This window comes from Podarcis gaigeae (assembly GCF_964106915.1).
Source record: "Podarcis gaigeae genome assembly, chromosome: Z".
Taxonomy (NCBI): domain Eukaryota; kingdom Metazoa; phylum Chordata; class Lepidosauria; order Squamata; family Lacertidae; genus Podarcis; species Podarcis gaigeae.
In genome coordinates, this window is record NC_139691.1 from 49,410,699 (window position 1) to 49,435,358 (window position 24,660).

At 47.0% G+C, this 24,660-nt stretch overlaps 1 protein-coding gene and 1 long non-coding RNA gene across 11 annotated transcripts in view; one reads left to right on the forward strand and one right to left on the reverse strand.

The window, feature by feature from the left end:
• Positions 1-5,245, reverse strand: part of MBNL3 (muscleblind like splicing regulator 3) — a 115,075-nt gene extending 109,830 nt beyond the window's left edge. For 5 of the 10 annotated variants that reach the window (XR_014560314.1, XR_014560315.1, XM_083723034.1 and 2 more), the window contains exon 1: positions 4,795-5,085. Coding sequence is in view for 3 of the 10 variants with exons in the window: in XM_083723034.1 (XP_083579160.1) it covers positions 4,795-4,872 (78 nt within the window). In the remaining 7 variants the exon portion in view is untranslated. Of the gene's footprint in view, positions 1-4,794 lie in introns of all 10 variants that reach the window. The other 5 variants (XR_014560316.1, XM_083723032.1, XM_083723031.1 and 2 more) reach the window with 3 other exon arrangements.
• Positions 5,246-5,320: 75 nt separating this feature from the next.
• LOC310837028 lies at positions 5,321-24,364 on the forward strand. The gene is made up of 3 exons (XR_014560341.1): positions 5,321-5,461; positions 17,778-17,862; positions 19,650-24,364. It is a non-coding gene; the product is annotated as an uncharacterized lncRNA (long non-coding RNA).
• Positions 24,365-24,660: the final 296 nt, after the last annotated feature.

Genomic DNA, 24,660 nt, shown 5'->3' on the forward strand with positions numbered 1-24,660 from the left:
TTAAATATATTTAACAAATAATAGTTAATAAACACTGGGGAAGGGGGACTTCCAAGGAGAGCCTGGCTAGCTCAAGGCAATTTTTTTGGGTGGTGGGAGTGTGGGGGGGAGGTTTTTCTTTTTAAACAGGTTTTCACTGTTACTTTGGCATTGCAGATGATTTTAGTGGAGCTGCCCTGCACATCTTCCTTCCTGCCATTATGGCTCTTTTGTTTCAGTTGAACATGTGTCTTATTATTTTTAAATGTTTAAAGTGTGTGCGTGTGTGTTTGAGATTTACTACGCTGATATCTAAAATGGCCTTGTGACTCAGATCAGTGGGAAAATATAAGCTAAGAAGTTCAGAGATGTTTAATCCTGTCTGAATTTCTTAGCTTATCAATCCAGACAGGATTGATGGAAGTCAAAAATTTGAATAAGATGTAAAAGTATGTTTAACTACTGTTGAAAATGATATGTTAAAAAACCTTATATATATGAAATTCAGAGATGTTGGGAGAGGGGAATACTGCATCCCAAAACAGAGTAGAACGCAAAAATGCTTTCCCGCTGCCCTTAGCAAAGAACAGACACGCACCACACATTCTGCCCATTACTTCAAAATATTTCATCATTCTGCAAGGAAGGAAGCAGGCATTCCGACTGTAGCAAAGATTACTAAACTCACTCCTACAGGAGCCAACCTAGATGGACAAGATATGCCAAGGAGAGGACCATCTACGGCCACCAGCCAGGATGGTTAAGCTCTGTCTCCTCAACTGGAGGCAGCAATGCTTCTGAACACCCGTTGCAGGAAACCATGGGGAAGAGCTCTTTTGCTCTTTGCTGCTTAAATCCTGCTTACTGATTTCCCACAATGGGGATCTTGTTGGCTTCTGTGAGAACAGGATGCTGGACTGGGTGGGCCTGATCCAGCAGGTGCTGGGGAAATTTATCTAGGGTTCATCGTAGTTGGGGTTCCCCAAAGGAATACCAAATGGGCACAGGCTTTAAGTAGAATAAAAATGGTTAGGCCTCTACAGACGTACATGGGAGCCAGTCTTCTGAAAAACCAGAGGCAGACTGCAATCTTAGCACTGCTCTCAACATCACCTCTCATACACATGAGTACAAAATACCTCCATCAGTTTCAGCAATTACAGCAATCATTCCCCTCGCAGTTACGACACTCTGTCATCGTTCTTAAAGCACCCAGAGATCCTTTGGCTCTTCTGACCAGCCCATCCCATCCTTCCCATTGCTGTGTCTTTCTTAGTTGTCTTCTGACTAATTGCTCTGGGTATTAGTGGTCTGCCATTGTCTGCTTTCAGTTATCTCTGTTGATATTCTTTTAATTTTTTTTATTTTACTTTAAACAAATACAGATAAATATAAACAACCAAAATTACAAAAAAATTAATCCTTAATAATAATAAAAATAATAGACAAAGCTAAAAAAAACTACAATAAAATTGAAGTACATGGCATAGAACATAAGCCATTATGGGAAAGAAAAAGAAAAAAAGGAAAGAAGGAGAAAGAAGAATGAAAAAAAGGGGGAAAGAAAAAAAGAAAGAGAAAAGAAAAAAAAGGGGGGGAATGAGCCAAAACACAAGAAGGCTCATCTATTTCTGTTTTCTTCTTCACTTGGGTTTAGTGCTATTGTTATGCTTTTTAGTCTTATCCTAGCATTTTGTTCTCATATCTTATCAGTTTACGTTCTGTTCCTTCCATGTGCTAGGAATTGTTGGGCAGCGCAGTCTTGGCCACACGTCTTACCTAAGGACAGTCTGCTTGCTCTGTTAGGAACAGTTTAGAAAAGCTCATACAGAGATTTCAGACTACACAGCTCTAACTGCATAAAACAAATTAAGAGATGGAATAAAGTGGGGAGTCTCTTTTACAAAGGCACATTTTATGTTCTCAACTCCTAAAACTACGTTGAACTCTCACTCCCAAAATCCTGAAAGGGAGTTCAGCTTCAAACTGTGCAGAATTCATTCTGCTAATTCTCTATTGGTGACCACTACTTGGAAGTAAAACACTCCCTTTTCCTCTGGGACAGCTGCAGGGCTGTTCCCAGCTGTGTGATAGAGTAACTGCTACCTTTTCCACTTCACTTGCCTTCTGATCCCACTGCTTATTGATCTTCCCTCGTCCCCAAATATCTGCTCCTATAGGTGTGTGGATATCCTAATTACCAAGTAGGCTGTATTTATTTTAATCCACCCCCCTTTACGTTAATATTCCACCTTTTGTCTATCACGGAACCCAAGGATGCTTGTGTGTGGTTCCCCGGTCATCCATCAAGACCCAGACCTGCTTAGCTTTAGAAAGGTAGGGACCTCATGCAGCTTGAGGGCACAATTTAATGATGCTGCCTTTGAAATCCAGAGTTCTGTTGGGTGAGGCACACGAATGAATGAATGAATGAATGAATGAAACAATCAATCAAACAAACAAACAAACAAACAAACAAACAAACAAACAAACAAACAAACAGGCTGCTTTCGATTCAAGGGCTCAGCCCTGTAACAGAAGACATCGCCCTATACCAGAATGCCTCTGAGCAAGTGCAGAGAGCATTTCTGTCACCACTCAGGACTTTCAATCTGTCAATCAACGGATGGAACCCCAGCACCAAAGGCACCCTTCCCAGGCAGACTAACTCTCTTATTTCTTTATAGAAATTAAGCAGGGTTTACTGACTGTTTTAACCCTCAGGACAGTTCTGTCTGTGATCCAAACCCAGCTGGCTTGCAAGAGATTATGACTTAAAATGAAGTCAAACAGAAGGGAGGGGGGCAGCCCTCCTGAAACTGAAACCCTGAAAGGAGAACAAACTAGTTCCTCATTTAACAAAATCAGAGGAATGTTGCCTGTATATTTCAGCCTCCTATATCTAAGGATCTACAAATACTATGAAATATATATGAGAAAGTGAGGAACCGAGGAAATCAATCTCTTTATTATGTCCCACGACCATGAACCTGGGAATTATGCTTCATGAAGGTGGGGGAGTGAGACTGCTCCTTTGGCCCTCCCCCAGGCCAGATCCGTCCCTTTGCTTCTTCCTCCCACCCCGCTCTGGTGCCAGTGACAGGCGCCGCGCCGCCCCACCTCCTCCCTTCCAGTCGTGAGTCAGCAGCCAGGAGTAGGTGCCCAAGCTCTCCCCCCCCCACCCCGACGGCCTGGCGGGAGCTGTCATCGTAGGAAGGAGCGAGGGAGGGAAGGAGGCGACAGGTCCCTCCGAGGACTGCGGCGCAGGGCGCACGCACGCACAATCCCACCACGGCGCGCCGCCTCTTCTCTTGCCACGGGGTGCGGGGTGGGGGGCAGCGCTGCGAAGCGGCCGCCTGGCCGATCCCGTGAACTCCTCGCACGTGGGAACGCGGAGGGCGGGGAGAGAGGCGAAGGAGCCACAACGCCAACTTCCAGCGCGCTCCAGCCCCTTTGTTTCCAGGCAGACTACAGTGCGGCGGTGGGAAGAGCCGGCAATTGCGCATGTGTTTGGGATGTTGGTTGGTGGCTGACTGCTGCTTTCGCCTGCTTATCCCCCCCCCTTTCTTCCTTAGTCCGCTAAAGGTGCTTAAAAAAGAAAAAAAATTATCCACTACTCGAGAGGTTGAGGGTTAGGGGACGACGCTACCAAAAATCGCGCAACGCGCTCCAGCTTATTTATCGATATATCACCCTCCCCAGAAAAAGATGCTGGTTCGACTTCATCATCGGTCCCGGGCCTCCATATATTTAGGCTCTTGTTTTGTTTGCTGCGCCACGATAACTTCCGAGAAAATCAAAGTAAACATATGCATCTGGGGATTCTTTTCGATCAGTCAGCTAGTCCTTTTTAATACGGCCGCAGACCCGATAAAACACAGAGAATAAAAAGAGCATTTACAACGTATGGAGGTTGTTTCTTTCTTTCTGCATCTTACTGTGCCAAAAAGTTCTTCGTCCAAAAAGGAGGGTTTAAGGTTGCTAATCTATGCAGCAAAGGAGTTTGGGGCAGGCTGGTACTCTGTTGGGGGAGGGGGAGCGGAACTTTTTTTCCTTTTTACCAGTGAGGAAATCGTGGAAAGCGCCTTGTGAGTTTCACTTACGCCCCAAACATTGACAATTACAAACTGCAGTTATTACCCCCCCATCAAGAACGTTGCCAATTGTTTTTCAAAAACCACAGCTACCCGCAATTTAGTCTTGTAAAGAGTTCAGAACAATGTGAACGTCAATGCAACCAACCGTTTGTTTGTTATAAAAAAGATACATAATATAACTATTAATGCTAGTTTGCAAATGCCCTTTCGCAACCTACCAAACGTGGAACTTTACAGTGGTGAGCAAATTCCAAACGAAATAAATAATAACAGTATTTTTTCAGAAATGTTATTTGTAAAACTTTCTTGTTCTGATGCTTAAAAACAAAACCCCTCAGACACACAAAAAAACAAACAAGTAGAAATAAAATTTCCAGCTCTTAACAACTGCTACTTTAGTTAAAGGAGACGCGCACAGTTTGGAGAGGTTATTATTATGTTCAACATATAGATCGCCTTGCCTGCTGAGATTCTGTGGACTCCAGAGAACCTCAGGGCGACGTGGAAGGCTCTGGATTCGATTCAGAGAGGACGAGATCAAATGACCGTCTGGAAGCGGAGCGAAAGGGCAAGCCCCAGGGGCTCCTTCGCAACGGACATTTCGGGGGAGAAAACAATGTTTCGAAAATAAAGAGGCGAGCCACTCTCGCGGCCAGCGCACATTCCAGGAGGCGCAAGAAGACCGGGTGCGGGGAGAGGTTTTTGCTTCGCCGCTTACCTTATGCTGCTGCTGCTGCTTCTCCTCCGCTGCTGCTGCTGCAAGGAAGGGGGTCAGCTCTCCGCGGCAGCGGCCCATAGAGGCATCGGCGGCGGGCCGGAGCGCAAAATACGCGGCGCGCGGTGGCGGCGGCGGCGAGAAGTTTGGGGCGGCTTCCTTGGCTTCGGGCTGTCGCCTAGCATGGGTGTCTCATGCATACCGCCATTTTAAAAAAGGAGGGAGAGAGGGAGGGAGGAAAGGGGGAAGCAGGCAGGCAGGCAAGAAAAAAGAAGCGCCAGGCGCCTGGAAAAATCATGAGATCTAGCAGCAAATCAAAGCCCGCCCCGCGAACAGGAGGAGCCCTGCATGGCCGGGCGGGGCAGCGGCAGTAGCGGCTCTCGGGGATGAGATGTCAAGGCGGGAGGGAGGGCGAGGCGAGGCCAGCGCGCCGGCCTCTTCCTGGCGCTGCAGCAGTGGGGATCCGGATTGCAAAGCCGGCGGCTCGCTCTGTAGCCGGCGCGCTCCTCCCTCGGCCTGGCTGTAGATGGTACGATCCGCCTGGAAAACGCCTCCTCGCCTGCCGGAGGGAGTTCAGCTGGCCGGGCGGGGAAGCAGGGCGTGAGGCAGCCGGCCAGGTGCCATAGCAACGCAGCTCAAGCTCCGGGATGGAACTAGCCATATCCCTCAGGTGAGTCTGCAACGATGCACCACCAAGCACCGTGTGCATGCAAAAGGAGAAGGTGTGGGAAACTGGCGGGGTGGGGGCATCACCCTCGGCCTCATCTCCACAGCAAAAACGCACGCCTTGCGCGCAGACAAGCTCGTTGGATCAGGCCAATGGCCCATCTCGTCCTGCATCCTTGTTCCCATATTGGCCACCCAGATGCCTCAGTGGGGAAGCCAAAAGCAGGAGCCATGTACGAGGGCCATCCAGCAACTCGTATTGGCATCGCTGCCTCTGACTATGGAGGCAGAGCAGTGGCATCCCGGCAAGTAGCCATCCATAGCCCTCTCCTCCCTCCGTGAATATACGAGCATAAAACACACACAACAAAGGGACCGGGTAGCTGGATTTGGGGGCTGCTCAAAAAGACCTCCCCAGGCAGCCAATTATTATTATTGTTGTTGTTTATTGTGCCTGTTCCTATTTCTCTCTCAAGTTCATGGGCTGCTGCTAATCCACACTGGAAAGTGTGCCCCCACTCTTAAAAAGACAATGGATTCCTTACAGCCAGATGACAAAGAGAGAAACACATGTGTCATGGTCTTGCGATGTCCCTAAAGGCCTGGGTTGCATGAGATATGTGAGATATGCTCAGCTGCCCAGGAATTCCCACATGTTTGCCCCAAAGGATACTCTGCTGGAATGCAGCATCAACAGGTAGTGTCTGTGGAAAGGGGCAGAAAGAGAGAGAGAATAATTTCAGGTCACATGTAGGTGGTCCTGAGTTGTGGTACCATTAGTGTTTGTTTTTTAGATTCTCAAGCTTTTTGCACACAAACTCTCATTTCAAATGTTGAAAGAAAATGAAATGCATCAACCTTGCCTAGATTCCTCACAGGTGCTCAGAATGAAGCCGGATGTTGGAAGATTCAGGACAGGCAGAGGAAAGTCCTCCTTCTCACAGCGCAGAGTCAGCTTTGCTCCCAGGGGATGTAGTGATGGCCCCCAACTTGAATGGCTTTAAAAGAGGATTAGATAAATTCATGGAAGATGAGGCTATCAAGGGTTACTAAATAAGACATATTCATGGGCAGTTTGGCCCATATATCTGGGACCAAGAGCAGGCAGCTGGTGCGCATGAAACTGCCTTAAATTGGCCCATTTAGTTCAGCGATATGTATTCTGCCTATCATTCTGTCTCCAGTGTTGGAGCCAGTATTGTTCGCATCTATCTGTCTCAAGAGACAATGGAGTGCACTCTGGGGGTGAAGTCAGACCTCTGCCTTATCAGCACCAAAGTGACACCCCCAGGGTGCAAGGTGTCTGGAGGTCCTGGGCTGCCCAAACGACAAGACCCCTCCCTCTCGGCCTCACTGATATGGTCCAAAGGGAAGCAGAGCAATACGTTTGGCACCAGCTTGGCTGCAGGAGTTGCTGGAAGGAGGTGTGCAAGGCGCCATCCAACCCTCTTAGGGACTTCATTCTGGGTTTGTTTAGGGTTCAGGTCTTAGCTATTTATTCTCCTGAAGATATCCTGCAGGGCAATAAAGGTTTAGAATCAGAGTTTTCCTTCTCCTAGATGGGATACTTCCCAGGTGGATGAGCCCCATCTGCCCCTCACTTCCCTCTACAGCACATGCACGTTGCCTTCTTGACCGTGGGACCCACTCTTGGTCTCATCCATTCCATCTGCCCGAGTCCCTAACTCACCCAGGGTTTGAGACCCTGGTTTAGCCGGCCAGTAGACCCACTATATTCCCCTCAATATCAATGGCTGGGAATCACAGTTGGGAAGAGGTGCTGTTGGCCTTAGGTCCTGCTTGTGGTCTTCCCCTTGGGGCATCTAGCTGGCCACTCAGAGAGCAGCGTGCTCCCATGGGCCTGATCCAGCAGCCTGTCTCTTCATAGGTTCTTATTACATTTTAAACAAAATGAATCCTGTGGCACCTTGGAAACCATTTTCATATTTTGGGTGGCACTGACTTTCATGGAGAAAGGCCCACTTCATCCGACACACAAAGGGTCCACAAGACATATATGTACATTTTAAACCCCAAAGTTTGCAAATTGTGAAGACTGAAAGCAATAAAATGCACAGAGTAGTAGCAGAAGTCACCCATTCCTGTGTTAAGGAAATGTGCACAAGATAAGATCAGTCTTGCAGTGCTGATTTAATACCTAAAGAGGGACAAAGGCTGTTACTTTTCTTTCAGGTGAACAATGCCCACCCAGCCTTGATTGAGTCCAAATTCTACAGAACCAAATTTGCTGCTAAATTTTATTTTAAGCAGTTTTACTCTGGAAGTTGTGCCCAGATTTAGAACTAAAGCCAGGTGTTTTCAGGTGCTCTTAAGCGAAAGGGTTTCAAGGCTTTAGAACAGGTGTAGACAACCTAAGGCCTGTGGGCCGCATCGCCTTCTCCATCCGGCCCGCGGATGGTCCAGGAATCAGTGTGTTTTTACATGAGTAGAATGTGTGCTTTTATTGAAAATGCATCTCTGGGTTATTTGTGGGGCATAGGAATTCATTCATTTTCCCTCCCCCAAAATATAGTCCGGCCCACCACATGGTCTGAGGGACGGTGGACCGGCTCACGGCTGAATAAGTTTGCTGAACCCTGCTTTAGAAACATTCTGATCACTCTCTAGGAAAATGACCATTTCTGCCTATTTCAATGCCAGCAAGTGCAGCATTCATTCATGTGGACCACACTAAGTGTTTTCTGAGTGGGAATGTACCTCCCCAAATTATGGGCACCTGGGTCAAGGCAGTCAAAATCCTGAGGGCCTGAAAGCTGATTCAAAAGCTAGTATTGAATGGAGTGGGTCTAGGCTTGAAATACACCAGGTACACCAAATTTCTAATACCAGATGACATGCAGCAAAATGGAATGCTGGAAGGAAGGAAAGGAAGGAAAGGAAGGAAAGGAAGGAAAGGAAGGAAGGAAGAAAGGAAGGAAGGAAGAAAGAAAGAAAGAAAGAAAGAAAGAAAGAAAGAAAGAAGGAAGGAAACCACACACACCAAGAGACTCTGCGGACATCAGACATAATGAGATTACTCCTTGGTGTGTGTAGCAAACTGCATAGAATTCAGTCACTGTTTGGAATTCCTGTCCTGCGTAGGCAGAGGTCATGCAGGGACAGTCAGTTCCAGGGACAGCTGTTCCCTCTTCACACGCTGGGCAAATTAACGGATTCCTAGCTGCCCGCTTTATAGCTTTTTGCTGCTTCTAGGCAAAATGTTTGGTTTGTTTCTTCCAATTAATAATGCTGTAATGGTTCGGTTAGATCTGCCATGTGGAGCACAGGGTGGGTGGGTGTGTACCTGCAACTTTGTTTCCAGAGTTCCAGCTATGCACAAAAGGGCACACCATTTTGGGCTGATTAAATGGGCTCTGGCTGTAAAATAGGGAGCAATAGTCTAAGCACGGTTACGGAGTTTGCAATTGGTTTGATGAAATGCTGTAAAGAGGGGCTTGAGATAAAGACTGAAAGCACAGGCTTGGGGTTGGTGGGCTGCAGGGGCCTGCCCGAAGTCTGCCATGCTTGGAGCTGGATCCTTTCAGAAATACAGGCAGCTCTTTTAACGATCTTCTAAATTGTCCTGGACAGGATTGCAGCCAAGCGTACCCAACCAGCTGCCCTCCAGGGGTTAGAAACACAGAATCATAGAGTTGGAAGGCACCCTGAGGGTCACCTACACCAGTGCAGGAATCTTTTCCCCAACCCCACGACCCGGAGATGAAGAGTCTCATGCTTTACCAACTGAGCTATCCCAGGTCTGGACTCGCAACTTCCATCAACAATAGAGCCAGCAAAGTCAATGGTCTGGAAAAGTAGGAATTGTAATATTTTGGCAAGAACTTTGGAGATCCAGAAATGAATCTGCAGAAGCTCAAAACAGTAGCAAGGCAAGTGCAGGGTGTAAACCAGCGCCTAAATGAGAGCAGAAGGTGGGTTTCCCTTACTCTTTCAAGCTCCCCATCTCTGCAAGTGACTATGTGACTGTGCATATTGGTCCATGGGATGGTGGTTATTTGAGATGAATTAAGTATGCAGCATTCACTTAATCTCAATACTGAACACTGCTCTGGAGTCCTTTCATAGAATCATAGAGTTGGAAGAGACCACAAGGGCCATTGAGTCCAACCCCCTGCCAAGCAGGAAACACCATCAGAGCACTCCTGACATATGGTTGTCAAGCCTCTGCTTAAAGACCTTTCTGATCAAGGGAGCTAAGGAATACTTTAAATAATAATAAAATATTTTAGGCACGATATAAATAATAAGTGGAAAGGTGTCCCAGATCAATTTTACTCACACAGTGTATATACTGCTTAGCTACAATAGTTTCTGAGCAATATACGAGAAATACAATACAGAAAAGAGAAATATCAGTCAGATTGATAAAAGACTTCAGTTGAAAGGTCTTCAGGAATGCAAAAATATTCAGTAGGTGCTAGAAATGAAACAAGGAGGGAGGGGCCTCAACTGGAAGGGAATCCCACAAAATTGGGCCCCTAATATTGAATGCAGGGCCCCTGGTGGGTACGGTAGGCATTTTGCAGGCGGTAATGCTTCTGAATGCCAGTCTTGGGGGGGGGCAGGAGGGGAACGTGCTCTTGTCAGGTCCTGCTTGTGGGCTTTTCACTGGGGCCACCAGGATGCTGCGTCCTTTGGGCAGATTCAGCAGGCTCCTCGTGGGCTCTCATGAGTCATGCCTCCAAGCCACGGGGACCACGAACAACAGCTCCCCCAAAGCCCTCAGCAATTGGGCAGGGTTATAGGGGATCAGGCAGTCCTTGAGGTATCCTGGAATCAGGTTGTTCAGGGCCTTGTAAACTAATAAAGGGAAAGGGACCCCTGGCCATTAGTTCCAGTTGTGACCGACTCTGGGGTTGCGGCGCTCATCTCACTTTATTGGCCGAGGGAGCCGGCGTACAGCTTCCGGGTCATGTGGCCAGCAAGACTAAGCCGCTTCTGGCGAACCAGAGCAGCGCACGGAAACGCCATTTACCTTCCCGCCGGAGCGGTACCTATTTATCTACTTGCACTTTGACGTGCTTTTGAACTGCTAGGTTGGCAGGAGCAGGGACCGAGCAGCGGGAGCTCACCCCATTCTGGAGGTTCGAAGCTCACCTTCTGATCAGCAAGTCCTAGGCTCTGTGGTTTAACCCACAGCGCCACCCGGACTTTTATGTTGGCCTGGAAAGCTAGTGGAAGCTTTTGAGCGCAGGAGTTAGGTGCTGATGACAGGCCGCGCCTGTCAAAAGTCCATCTGTAGTTTGAGGGCATTTCTTGCAACCCACTTGCTTAAAGCTAAACAGATTTGGGTCTGGTCAGTGCCTTGATGGGGGACCACGCGGGGATCCCCTGCCCCACTTTAAGCCACCTTGAGCTCTGTTATGAAAGAAAAACGGGGTGTAAACATTTTTAGGTGGTGCTGGTCTACTTTTTATTTTGGGGGCGGAGGTATTTTTCTTCAACATTTCAATTGTTGTGAAGAATTTATTTTTATGGCAAAATAATAGCTGTTTGCCTGTTTTGAATAAACTGTATAAAATATAAATAAATAAATGGAGTGACTTTGGGTCCAGAAAGATGGCTTATACTTATTTAAAATTAACTTCAACGGTGAAAGGGAAGTTATCCAATCTGGCCCTGCCCTGTGACATGCTAGAGACCCAGTGGGGGCCTAGTGGTTAGAGTGTCAGGCTAGGACCTGGGAGACCAGAGTTCAAATCCCCACTCAGCCACATGGGCCCCCTTGAACTCCTTGGAAGAAAGGTGGGGCAGAAATGCCACAATAAAGGAGGAGCAACCATGGAGAAGGAGGGAACGCCGTTGTTCCTCGTGGCTGCAGCGTGCACGATCCTTCATGACATCAAGGTCCCGTGTGGGCATTTTGTTTAACTGCGAATAAGAAGAACATTGCATATAATTACAAGAGTTCCGCTTCCTCAGGGGAGATCCACCTGGGAGCACCAGCCATGTTGCAAGGCCCTGCTGAGGTGTAATCAGCAAAATTAAGACCAGAAACAAACACGGCATGTTTGCACAGGTGCCTGTGGTGAGCACCAACAGTTTGACGTAGTTCCAGTGAAGGAGGAAAACCTTAAGGGGGGGGGGGGGGAGAGACACACACAGAGAGAGCTGTTGTGTTTCTTCTTGGCACCTTCTGCTATCCTGGGATAACAGTCCCTTAACTCACTTCAACCTGTGCTGTGTCATTATTGCAAGGCTCCAGAATGACCTAGTTTTCAGGGACACTTGGGTGTGGCTTAATGTCTAGCAGCTGCTGATTCCACACTAGCCGTGTAGTCGTCCGCATGAGAGCCAGAGTTGGGCCAGGATTGCAGAGACCCAAGTTCAGATCTTTGCTTAGCAGGGAAGCTCACTGGGTGACACTGGGCTGGTTGCAATCTCTCAGTCTGACCTACAAATAGCAAACAACAAATTACATGGTTTGTGGTAAGGGCAAATTGTGGGGAAGGAGAAAAGCATGTATACCACCACAAGTTCCTTCAAGGAAGGGTGAAATATAAGTGTCATAAAATAAATATTTTGCTCACTCCCTCTTTATGGAGAATCTGGAGGATACTGTTGACAGCCTCCCTACCCAACCTGATTCATAGTTATTTCTCAACCACCCCTGTTTATCCTGAAACACCAGTTGCATCACCAAACTGTCCAGTGCAAACAGGCAAAGTGTATGGAGGCTACTGCAAGTGTAATTAAAAGCTTCCTCCTCGGGAGGGAAGTTTGTTTATTTTATTTATTTATATCCACAAGACTTTTAGACAGCTTGATTAAATAAAAACCTCTGAGTGGTTTATTTGCAAAACGGAATAAAACCTCACAGCTGTTTACAAAATACCTCCCTCCATATCAGATGCTTGTGTTTGATTGCCATTTTGCAGTAAAAAAGACCAGGATAAAATGAGTTGTAAACATGCCATACTTTGTTTTTAAACAAGCATTGCAGGGGGCTGGACTAGATGACCCTTGGGTCCCTTCCAACTCTATGAATCTATTGTTCTAAGCAGACAGACAGAAAGGTTTACTCCCACAATCTGTAGAAAGAGAAGCAGGATCAAAGAGATAAAAAGCTAGGCAAAGAAGAGGCAGGAATCAATTATGCCTACTTAAATGTTTGAATCTCATGAGATTCAAAGGGCTATTCAACAGAGTGAAAGGGGAAGAAGGAATATTGGGTTGCCCTCTCCTGTAATACTAAACTCGGGGGGTCATCCAGTGAAACCACTTGGCAGAAGATTGAGCCCCATTTGCACACAACCAATAGTTAACCTATGGAACTCACTGCAGGAGGAGCGTTCAACCCAGTGCTGCCAGCCATAATGAGGTTGCCTTACCAAGTCAGACCCTTTGGTCATCTAGCTCAGTACTGTCTACACTGAGTGGCAGTGGCTCTCCAGGGTTTCATGCAGGGAATGACTCCCAGCCTCCCTGGGGAGGCCATTTGGAATTGAACCTGGGACCGTCTGCATGCAAGGCAGATGCTCTCCCTCTGAGCGACTGCACCATTTCATTGCAGGCGCATGCTCCCATGTGGGCGACTTTATATGTTGCCCCTCCTACAAGACCGATTTCTGAAAATGCAATATTTACCACCCGAAACTGAAAGTGGGCCCAGAAGAATGTCCTGTAAGCCCCCCCCCCCCGACGACTTTTGCTCCTTATTTCTGCTTCATTTTATCCAGATGCTCCGCAGGGACTTAACTGCCTATTAGAATAATTTAGGTTATTTTCAGAATCTAATCTGAGCAAACAAATTAAAGCATCCAAACCCTTCATTAGTTCTCAGAGAAATCATTGCTCAAGTCAAGAAGGAAGGCAGAGGCACGGCCAGTCCTGGCCCAGCAAAGAGGCATTTATTAATTCCCCGCCTTTTGAACACGGGGAGGGGCTTGGGAGAAGGGGCCTCCCCAGGGAAGAGCAGTAATAGACACTTGTGATGGGAAAACGCATTTGCTCATTTGACGTTTAAACACACCCTTGCCACCTTTTAAAACCCAGTCACCTTGAAGTAACCCCTCTTCTTTCTTTCCAATACGCCGGCAGTTTCTTTTGTGATTCTGTCTCACTGAGCTGCATGAATGCACTCCTATATTTTTTCCTCAAGGTCCCCTCTGTCCTACCATTATATTTATCAATATTGTACTTATAATATTGGCTGGCAGCAAACCGCAACAGCAAAATACAGCAGCACAGACTTTGCACTAGAGAGGCACCACTGACCCACATTGCTGCATGAGGCTTCAGCCCACAGGAACAGCTCTGTCTGGAAATAATCCAGTCCCACTGGATTATATTGAGAGATCTGGTGGGTGTCCAGAAGAAAAACACACATTTATTTCTGCCTTGCATTTTAGCATATAAATTGTCCCAAGGCAACTTGCAAGTTAACACTGATGCACACTTTAAAAAGCAAACATGCTCACACAACAAGTTACTTGTAGTTTGATACGGTGCCCCTCTGGATGGCAAGGGCTAGAGCTCCAGTCAGCCCCACCGAGCATGGCCAGTGGTCAGGGATGATTGATGGGGTTTGTATTCTGCAAACATCTGGAGGTCTTGGGGAAGGTTGTAGTCAGTTGGATCCTAGTGCAAATCTCATTTAAGCCACGAACTGACTCCTTGGCCTTATGAGTGGACCTATCTGCCACCACAAGAAATGGTGATGGTTGCGGACATATGATTTTAAAAGGAAAATAGGTTATTAGTCCTCATGGCTATATGCTTCCTTCAGGATCAGAGGGCGCATGCCTCTGTTGTTGTTGACATCCATCTGTCCTGAGATACAATGGAGTGTGCCTCCAGTGAATCACTTCTTTAATAAAGCAGAGCAATTTAAATTTGCAGTGCCTTGATTTACATCAAATGGAGGAGGCCTCTGTGTGCCATCCCATGTCTCTGAACACCAGTAATAATAAGATTTTAGTTTACCAATTTTATTTATTTATTTACCCTTGCATGTGGTCCCCATTGGTTTCCTATAAACATTAAGAAGAGCCTGGCTGCAGGATGAGGCCAGAGGGCTCCCATTTAGTCCAGCATCCTGTTCTCACAGGGTCCAATCCTCTCCTGGAAAGCCTGAAAGCAGGATCTGAAAACAATATTCCTCCCACTTGCAATTCCCAGCAATGGGTACTCAGAGGCATCCCGCCTCCAACTGTGGAGATAAAACAGAGTATCTCGGCTAGTAGCCATTGCTAGAGAAATCCACCAGAAATGTGTTTGAGAAATATGTGCACACTGCTGCTTGTCCTATGCGTATAAAGCACAAATCTGAGCAATTTTCTGTTTGACTTTTCTAGGCACAGATCTGAATGGTTTCGCCTCTGCCCCATCACTTTGCCTGGAAAACCTGCTCTTTAGTGCTAAATTGGAACAAACAGCAATTCACAAAGAACCCACTTGCTTTTCATTCTGATTCAGTGCTAAAGAGCAGGTTTACCTAGGGAACAGAGGTGTGGATAAGTCCTATGTCTAACTCTTTTAGAGTCATATTAGTTGGTGACTGTCTAGTTTTACTGTGAGCTACATAGAAAAGGTTCCCATCCAAGGAGCTGCTTGCACCCCTGCATTGCTTCATGAATGCTGCAGCCTCCCTGGGTTCCAGCAATAGAATGACAATAAATGCCAGGTCTGTGGTGGTTCTGATGAAGAGCAGCTTCCACAGCTATCATACCCAATTCATTAACATGTATGATGGATCAATACAGGTAAACCATTCTTATTTTGAATGCCTGGTTATTTACACATTTGGGATGCCTCAGTTGCAAGAGAATAGAGCCCTCTTTGCCAAAGTGCCTGTCACTGGGGAAAACCCAAACAGAGAACAAAAAACAAATCCTCCACAGATCAGCATTAGTATGTCTAATGTTTGAATAGGAAAATACTTGCGATAGAAGAAGGCTTAGCTACTGGAGGGCAGCCTATGCCAAACTGGCAGTATACAGATGGTTTGGATCAGGGGTTGGCAACCTAAGGTCCATGGGCCACAAGTGGCCCACGGGGGCCGTTTTACTGGCCCATGAGCTGCCCCCAAACTGAGCTGCCCGATTGGTGAGTCCCTGCATGCTGCGCTAAACCAGTGCAGCGTGGAGACTCGCTTCCGCGGTGTTGGAAATTGCATCTGTGCAGGTGCTGGAAATCGTGTCTGCACAGAGGCAGACACTGCAAATCATGGGCCTGCGTGCGCGCAATCTGGCCCACAGAGGGATCTCTGCTGGAGTGAACCGGCCCAGACAAGGTAAACCTTGCCAACTCCTGCTTTGGACTCCAGCTCCCATCTGCCCCAGCCAGCCAATGACCAGGGATAATATCTGGATGGCATGCAGTTGGGGGTAGTTGTTCTAAGGATGGACCCCCAGGAAGACTTTTTCCAGGGGGCTTTGGATTCCAGTTACATCAGGGAGGTGAACAAGCTGGATCTGAATGCCATTGCCTCAGCTCAGAGCAATGGATTTTTGTAGGAAATCTGCCTAGTAGGTATGGATTCAAATTCATTTGAATGGCTTGCAACAGAGGAAATTGCTTCCTTAAATTACAACCCTAGGTAAAGGGTTACGCTTTGGCTGTGTTGATGTGCCAAACAAACCCATTTTCTCTGCTAACATTCTATTTATCAATCTAATATTTATGAGAGTTATTGTTAGCAACCACAAAAGAGAACAATGCATGTCAATTGTGTGGCAGCAGTGCTGCAATTTATCTAATAGGACTCAAGGGCACAGCACCCACCAAACAACTTTGCCTAACTGTCTAGAGTGCCTCTACATTTGCCTACATGTACAGAAAACAAGGCACCCCTTAATTCTGCAGAAAGCTGGATAGAGAAAAGGGTTTCCATTCTCTCTCTTACCACTAGAAAGAAAGATTTGGGGCAGATAAAAGAAAGGACTTCTTCATGCAGCACAGAGTTAAACTGTGAAACTCCTTCCCACAGGAGGCAGGGATGGCTTTGAAAGAGGATTAGACAGATTCACTGGCCACAATGACATGCTCTGTCTCCATGGTCAGAGGCAGCGATGCGTCTGAACACCAGTTGCTGGGAGCCACAGGAGGGGAAAAGGGCTGCTCTTGTGCTTGGGTCATACTTGTGGGTTTCCTATTGGGGCATCTGGTTGGCAACTGTGAGAGCAGGATGTTGGATCGATGAGCCCTTGGCCTGATCAGCAGGCTCTTCTGATGACCTTATGTCCTTAAAGCTCTGCCTATCAAGGAAGCAAGTGAAACACCATTCTTAATGGACAGGTCTAGCCCAAGACATTTTGGCACCTGAGGCGAACCACAAAATGGTGGCCCCTCTGGCTAGGGAAGAACGGGTGAGTCAACCAGAGAGGGAGTATCAAATTAACCTTACCTAACAGTTGAAATGGGAACCAAAGGCTGTCACAGGGGGTGGGGAGGGGGCTGCTTTCAATCGTGCTGTGTGGGTGCAGAGCCCAGGAGACCCCAGAGGGCAGCCCCAGGCAGGCATAGGCGTGTCTTCAGCCCCCTCAAAAGCCAGTCTCCAAGGAGCATACCAGCACTGACACCATGGCAGCGGTGGCAGCAGTGGGCAGTGCATTCTTTGAAGGCTGGATCTGCTGTCTCTGTAGATGCTGCCACCAGAGGCGGTTGCCTCAGCTTGCCTCATGGGTGGGCCAGCCATGTTAACGGGGAAAATAGTGAATACAACAGACCTTGGTGAAATAACTGCTTGCAGCTTTCACACATTTATCCTGATCTAAACAAACAAGCTGCTATGGTCACTTATCAGGAGGTTCCTTCCACACTGTGCAGGAACTGGGCCCTCCCTAGTGCTGCGTCATTCACCCACGGGGAACGTCTGCTGTCAGTTATGAGACAGCTGCCATCTCTCTTGTCTTCCCCATTAAAAACCTTCCTTCCAATATGCTCTTTAAGCAGAGAACTCTCTCAGTGCATTGGCACTGGAATTGTTTTAAGATATTTTAATTGTGCTTTTATTGCTTCGTTGCTTGTAGTTTGCCCCCTGTGCTCCATTGAGAGGAAGGATAAGATATACATTTTAACAATAATAACAACATCTATGACGACAATGGTGGTGATGATGATATACTGCTTGGGGACCATTGGGTGAAGGCTGCTTTGGTATTTTTTGTTGTTCTTTAAATATATATATATAACTCTCTTGAAGTTTTGCACAAGCGATCTCAAGAGCCAGGCACAAATGCTCAGAAACAAATGAAAACTTCATCAGTATTTCTGAACCAAGAATAAGAATGTGAGAAGCAAGAGGCACTTGTCTCTTAACTAATTTACACCTGCCTTTCTCTGTCTCTCTTTCTCAGCAGGGAGACAAGCAGGCACAGCTGGCTTTGTGGAACTGGTTCACACCTTGTTGTGGCCACAGGCAGATGAATGGCTAACCCCGATGTAAGGTCAACTCTAAAAATAAGAAGAGCAGCTTGGTGTGGGCCTTTCTGCAACACACACAAGTGTTGCTGGCTGGGTAGGAGCCACAAGTGGCGGAGAATGTGCTAGACGTCCTGGTGTGTTCTTGATGCTGGGGAGAACAGCCAGAGAGCCAAACCCCTGTGGAAGCCAAGCACTCATTTCCAATAGCACACTGTGCCACTTGGGCCTTTGTTGGGATGTGCTTGGACCTGGCGGTGCCTCTCGGTTCAGGGACTATCTGTGGCCCAGTCTGGAGTCGGAGTCTGTGGAGCAGTTATGGGCATGTGCAGCTGGTGCTGTGCATCAGAAGAACAACTTCCACAACAACTGGGGGAAAGAGGATTGGCAAGCCAAGCACATTTTGCAGGGTTGTCTGCATAAATTGTTCCGCTCCTGCAGCAAGATTGTGGAGCACTGTTGGGTGGGGATGAGGGGCTGCTTAAGGCATCAGAGGAGCCTCAGTGCTACCTACGGGGCAGCCTCTGAAGGTGGTTTGAAACTAATGTGAGTTCTGATCACACATGTAAAGCACATCCTCCTCTCCCCTCACTGAAGCTGTAGTTTGTTTAGGGTGCTGGGAATTGTAGCCCTGTGAGTGAACTACAGTTTCCAATATTCTTTGGCGAGTGGGGAAAGGATGTGCTTTCAATATATGGTTGGTTCACAGCCATAGATTTACAAACTGGAATGGAGTGTTATTTATTTAGATTTTATGTACTGTGGTGCTTAATCATCATAAACAAAAACCCTATAGTGGTTTGCATAAGACAATATAAAAATTTATAAAATATAAAAATTTAGCTCATAATACACCTGCCCTGGATCAACTATTTTAAAATGTTGTTTCTTTCAACCTTTAAAGCCCTTAACAGTTTTATTCTCAAGGGATTGGAAGGGCTGCCTTACATTGGAAGGACTTAGCCCAGGAATCCCCAACCTTTGCCCTCCAGATATTTTGGACTACAATTCCCATCATCCCTGACCACTGGTCCTGTTAGCTAGGGATCATGGGAGTTGTAGGCCAAAACATCTGGAGGGCTGCAGGTTAGGGGGTGCCTGACTTAGCCACACATTTCAATAGTGTCACCTGCTGACTGAGGTGAGGCATGCGGTTACCAGAACTGGGCCTTCTCAGTGGTGTCTCCCTATTTCCCCCAAAATATACAATCTCAGTTCTTAGCGTTAAGGGGGTTGGGCAGGCTGTATGCTTGAGCCCCCTTCTACTTCCTGGAACCAGCATGGATTCAATTCCTGGAAAAGCCAGGCTAGTTTCCTGATGAGGTAATGGCCCTCTGGGTAGGGGCCATTAAGGTAACAAAGGAAGTGGCTCCATGACAGACAGCAAATGGGTGGGATGCCCTTGCACCACTTGCTGGTAAGACAAAAGCCAGAGTTGAGAGTTGTGTGTGCGAGGCTGGAAGCAAGCAGGCTGCAGCCTTAGCAGCTGGGAGGCAGAGCCATGCCTGGGCTGTGGCCAGGGGAGAAGCAAGACCTTCTGAGGGTGTTAATGCTGTGAGCCCGTCCATGGTAGTATCAGGTTGCATATATGTACAAATAAGCCATATGTCATAAAGACACCACAGTCTCCACTGAGCCTCATTCCAAGGAAAGCTGACCCTGGGTAAGCTCCTGGAACCCCTGGAATCTCGCACCCCTTGGAGACTGAGGGTGGTGTGCAACGCTATGTTGCTCGTACGATTTTGTGGCTTTCAGTTTAATATATGTTATTTTGTATTTGTATTTTAATTGTTTTATTCATTTTGCAGGCCATCCTGGGGAATGTGATTGAAGTGTCACAAGAAACATACTGATATTGAATGAATGAGTTCAATTCCTGAAAATTCGGTGCTGGACTTCAGAGATTTCACATATCGCCAGAGTGGTGTGCCCCAATAACTTCCTCGCGGGTGCATCCGTCACCATTTGCAGCTTCCAGCTATAGAGAGGCTCTACTGCAGGGGCTCAAATCATGTGCAATGGAGGCAGAGCTCCACTTTCTCCAGGAAGGGCCATCATTCAATAACCACCCAAAGCTGTGCAAAAATGCTCCTAGTCTTAGTCACCCACTGAACTTTCCTGGAGCTATCAAAGTTTGTGAAATAACAACCAACATCAACAATGAATAATGCTTGCAAAGCTAAGCTTGCAAAACCACCATCATCTCAAGACTGTCTACAGCAGCTGAATCACCTGAACTTGCCAGCAATAAAATTAATGGCGGGCTGCAGCTTTAGTCTGGTTATTTGCTCAGAGTCCTCTCCTCTTCCTGTAACAAATGAACTCACAAGCAGCAGGTGGGTAGCAGAGCTTTGTCTTGATGGCATCACTTCAGATTGCAGCTGGGAGCAGTGAAGGCCACATAATGGGGGAAGCTCCCTACCCTGAAAAATATATCCCAGCTTTTCAGAAGGAAAGGGGGTTGAAAACGCCTTTTTGCTTGGTATGCAGGTTTTGGGGATGTATTTTTTGAAAACACATCTTTAAACACATCTTTCAGTCATGTGGATTCATCCCCTCCCTGCAGGCACACACACTTGCTCCCCTTTTCCTGCCAACCTCTGTCCCGAATGGCTGCCCTGAGGGCCCAAGTTCAGGCCCTTGAAATCTCAGCTTCTGAAATGCTCTTGCCTGGCAACCCTAACATACCCACAGTGCTGTGAAGTGATGCAGCCCCAGTTCGACAGGTTTCTTCATCATTTGCAAGAATTAAGACGGAGACAGAGAACACTGTGAATGTTTCTGGACTCCCCCTCCCATCAGTGCCAGGATGATGGGAGTTGTAGTTCAGGAACATCCCGAGGGCCACAAGTTCCATGGTCCTTGCATCCAGACTCACTTCCAACAGGAAGTCAGCCTGGTTGAGACTGATTCAGCAGCATTCAAAGCTGCAGAGGGTGGCAGAAAGCACACTGACGACCGAGGAGTAGAGGGTGCCCAAGAGCAAGCAGGGCATCTTGGGAAAAGCAGACAAAGGTTTCTTGTGTGGGTGATGCAATGCCCAGAGGACGCGTTGCCTCCTCTGGCTGGAAGCTTCCAACCCAGCTGCCCCACCTGCTCTGCAGAGAGCATTGCCTTGATGTGGGGAAACATCCGAAAAGACAGGCTGTGAGGCAGAGATGCTAATCTCACCTGTTGAGCTGGTGTACCTGGGAGAGTTGAAAGCTAGTGGTGCTTCAGAGTGGGGTAAAAAGCAGCAGCAGCAGCACCCACGATCTTCTAGCCCCACTGGTTGTGGGAGGAGGCTTGGTTGCTCCTGGTTCATGTGTGGGGTTCTGTGCAAAGTGGGGTGACTCACTCACTCTGCATATTTATTTTCTTTCTTTTTTAAGGGAAAAATGGGGGGAAAGGTCGGAGGCAAATCCCTGCAGGAAGAGTGGTCTAGAGAGAGTTGTTAGCCATAGTGGCTGAAAGGAACTTTCACAAACAGCAGCAGTATATCGCTTCAGCATTGTTTTTTTGTTTTTGTAGAAGGAGGAGGTGCCAGTAACCCAAAGCCTGCTCACAGAGCTACAATTCCCAGCACCCTTAAACTACAGTTCCCAGGATTCTTTGGTGGAAGTCATGTGTTTTAAATGTGTGTAGGATGTGCTTCAAATGTACAGTGTGGATCTGCCCTGAGAGAGAGAGAGAGAGAGAGAGAGAGAGAAACTGGGTCAGCACCCCCAGGTGTTTTGAGTCTGGTGTGCAACACCCTTCTGCATATGTCATTTCATAGGTCAGGAGTGGAGAGCCACATACCCTCCTGGGCCAGCTCCCAGGGGCCACATCCCAGTGCGGGTGGACGCAGATGCAAAAGCAGGCCCAGCAGTGCATATGAGCTCTCAGAGAGCCCCAGGGACCAAACAAGGGAGGGGGGGCATTTGGCCTGAGGGCCAGAGGTTCTGCAGCTACCAGAGCAGATACCCACCTTGTTCCCAAACTGTTCTTAATTAGGGTGATTGTGCAGCGGTTTGTCTGCACCTCATGAACCTCCTTTTGTTATACATGAAGGAAGATTTACATGCTGGCTCTCTGCTTCTGCTCTCTACCTCATTCACAGCTAATCTCTTCCCCAACTAGAGGCCTTCCTGTGCCTGCACACCCAAAGCAGTAAGCGGCCTCCCAGGTGAACTTGTTTGCCCTTCCAACCCACTGTTGTTGGCTCTGGCTGGCAGCCGCTCTCCAGGGTTTCAGGCGAGAGATCTTCTTTCCCATCTGCTGCTACCTATTTCTTGTTTTTCCAAAACTAGCGATGCCAGGTATTGAACTCGGCACCTTTTGCACGCAAAGCCATGTTCCACTTAAGAGGGTTTGCCAGTTCTCAGATTTCACATTTAAAAGGCTGGTGGGAACATTTGAAAGGTGAGCTCTGGAGGTCCTTGTGCCTGGGCTGGATGTAAGCCGGTCTCTCTCTGTGTCTGCTTATAAGTCTTGCATTTGCAAGAGCCACAGGGTTTGTAGCTACAGAAGCAGCCAAGAGCTTGAATCATCTTCAGACAACGGTGAGTGGATTAGAATCTTGCAATGCTCACATAGGAAATTGCTCCTTTCATTTAACTTGGCATGATTGCCACCTGAAGGCAGCTTTATGTAACTGCAGCAACTCTGTGCGTACTTGTTACTGAAATGAAATAATGGTGTTGTGACTTTGGAGGCGGGGGTCAGTCTGCACCAGTGGTTCTCAATTAGCTAAGAACTGAGGACCCCCTGTTTTTCAAAAGCCAAGCCATGGACCCCCTACATTTGAAAATGTTGATTATCTCTATGTTAGTTTTTGTTATGTGAATGGCACTACAACCCCGAGTGGGTTGCATGAACCCCAGTTGGGAACCACTGCTCTGCACAATGCCCTTCCAGTTATTGAGGTCCTTTATCTGTGGGGATTGGAGGTAGGGGAGCAAGGGTGACAATCCTGTCCCTCAAGCACCACAATGAGCACAGTCAAAGAAGTTGATGTGTGCCAAGGGGGGAATTGGGTGGGCTTTTGCCCTCACCAGCTGAGAGCTAAGCTGAAAGCAGGCTGAGGAGCTGGACCCAGAGACATGCTTGATTTGTGATGGAATCCAAGGCTGCGACCAAGATCTGTTAGGGTGTTAATGCTGTGAGCCCCTCCACCGTACGCTCAGGTTCTATATAGATGTAAATAAATCATATATCTTAAAGACACCACAACCTTCACCTCATTCCAAGGATACCAAACCCTGTGTGAGCACACAGAACCCCAGGCGTCTCTCACTGCTCAGAGATTGGTATACAGTGGTACCTCGGGTTACATACCCTTCAGGTTACAGACTCCGCTAACCCAGAAATATTACCTCAGGTTAAGAACTTTGCTTCAGGATGAGAACAGAAATCACGCAGCAGTGGTGCAGCAGCAGCAGGAGGCCCCATTAGCTAAAGTGGTGCTTCAGGTTAAGAACAGTTTCAGGTTAAGTACGGACCTCCGGAATGAATTACGTACTTAACCCGAGGTACCACTGTATAACAATAGTTTATTTTGGGAAGAAGGTTTAAGGCAGCGGCTGGCGGGGTCACTGCTCCTGGCCTTACATGCAAACCCCTGGAAAGAGATCGTGTGAAACATTAATTATAGGAAGAGAAACTTAACCAGCAACTTTCAGAATGGTAAGTTTTAGGATTTCTGCTGCAGCTTGCTTTTTTCCTCCTCCATATTCTGTATTTCCTGTTGTCATTTCTTTGTAGGCTGTGTGACCCATCTTAAGAATGATTCTTGTAAAGCTGCTTTGAGTGTCTTTTTTGGCTATGAATCCTGCAATAAATAAAATAAATAAATAATAAAACAACCAAAAGAAATAAAAAAATAAAAAATAAAAAATAAAATAAAAACAAACTCACCTGGTCCCAGTTGTACAGCTACGGTACTGGAATGACTTTTGGCACAGGTCCATTGCTTATATTTGCATGCCATGCTAGATACTTGGGAAATTTAATTATTCCCAAATGCCTTTTCAATTTCACTAAAGCTAAGCTGAACTGCATACCCTCTGCTGTATTAGGCAGCTGGTTTAAGGGTAGCTCTTTAACACTGAACATTTCTGTCCTTGTGAAGGGGTTGGAGGCTACCAATTTTTTGGCTCATGCGTTTCTTGCCTGTAATTCCTATGAAGATAACTAAAGATGACTGGTGACTCTTCTTATTCCCTCAAACCTTCAAGGTAGGACTTCCAAATGGTACATGGCCTGCCTTTTGGCAGATTCGAGCAAATTATCAACAGGGACTGTTGCTAGATTTTTCTCTCCTGCCCCATTAAGCTGCTGTTCTCATGCATTAAATTTTTCATCTGGATATGTTACTCTCCTCCCCAAGTCACTTTTAACTTCCACATTTTAAAGCATGTGTTTTTTTTAGACAGGTTTTGAATATCCCTCATATTTTATATTATTTATATAATGTATTTTGTATGTTATGATATTTCATTTGTACGGTTGTTGGTTTTAGCTTTTGTTCAGTTCAGTACATAATAAATGTACCTTATTTGTATGTGTGCATATATTTCTTACCATCGGTTTTGTACCTGTAAATCGCTGCCTTGGCAGGTTGTTTCTTCCTGCATTTTTGGAGCACTAACCACACAATGTTTCCACTGTCCGGGTGACCGGTGACAAGGCAAAATCTTGCCTTTCTAAATCCATCACATGTCGCTGTGCCATGTAACATGGGTTTGCAATATCATGTGCTTTTGGTTATTCCATTCCTCTTGTCTCTTAACTCCTCCTTTGTGCCACTGCCCATGCCCCTCCACTGGGCACTGACATGGAAAAGGCAGGGGGTGGGTG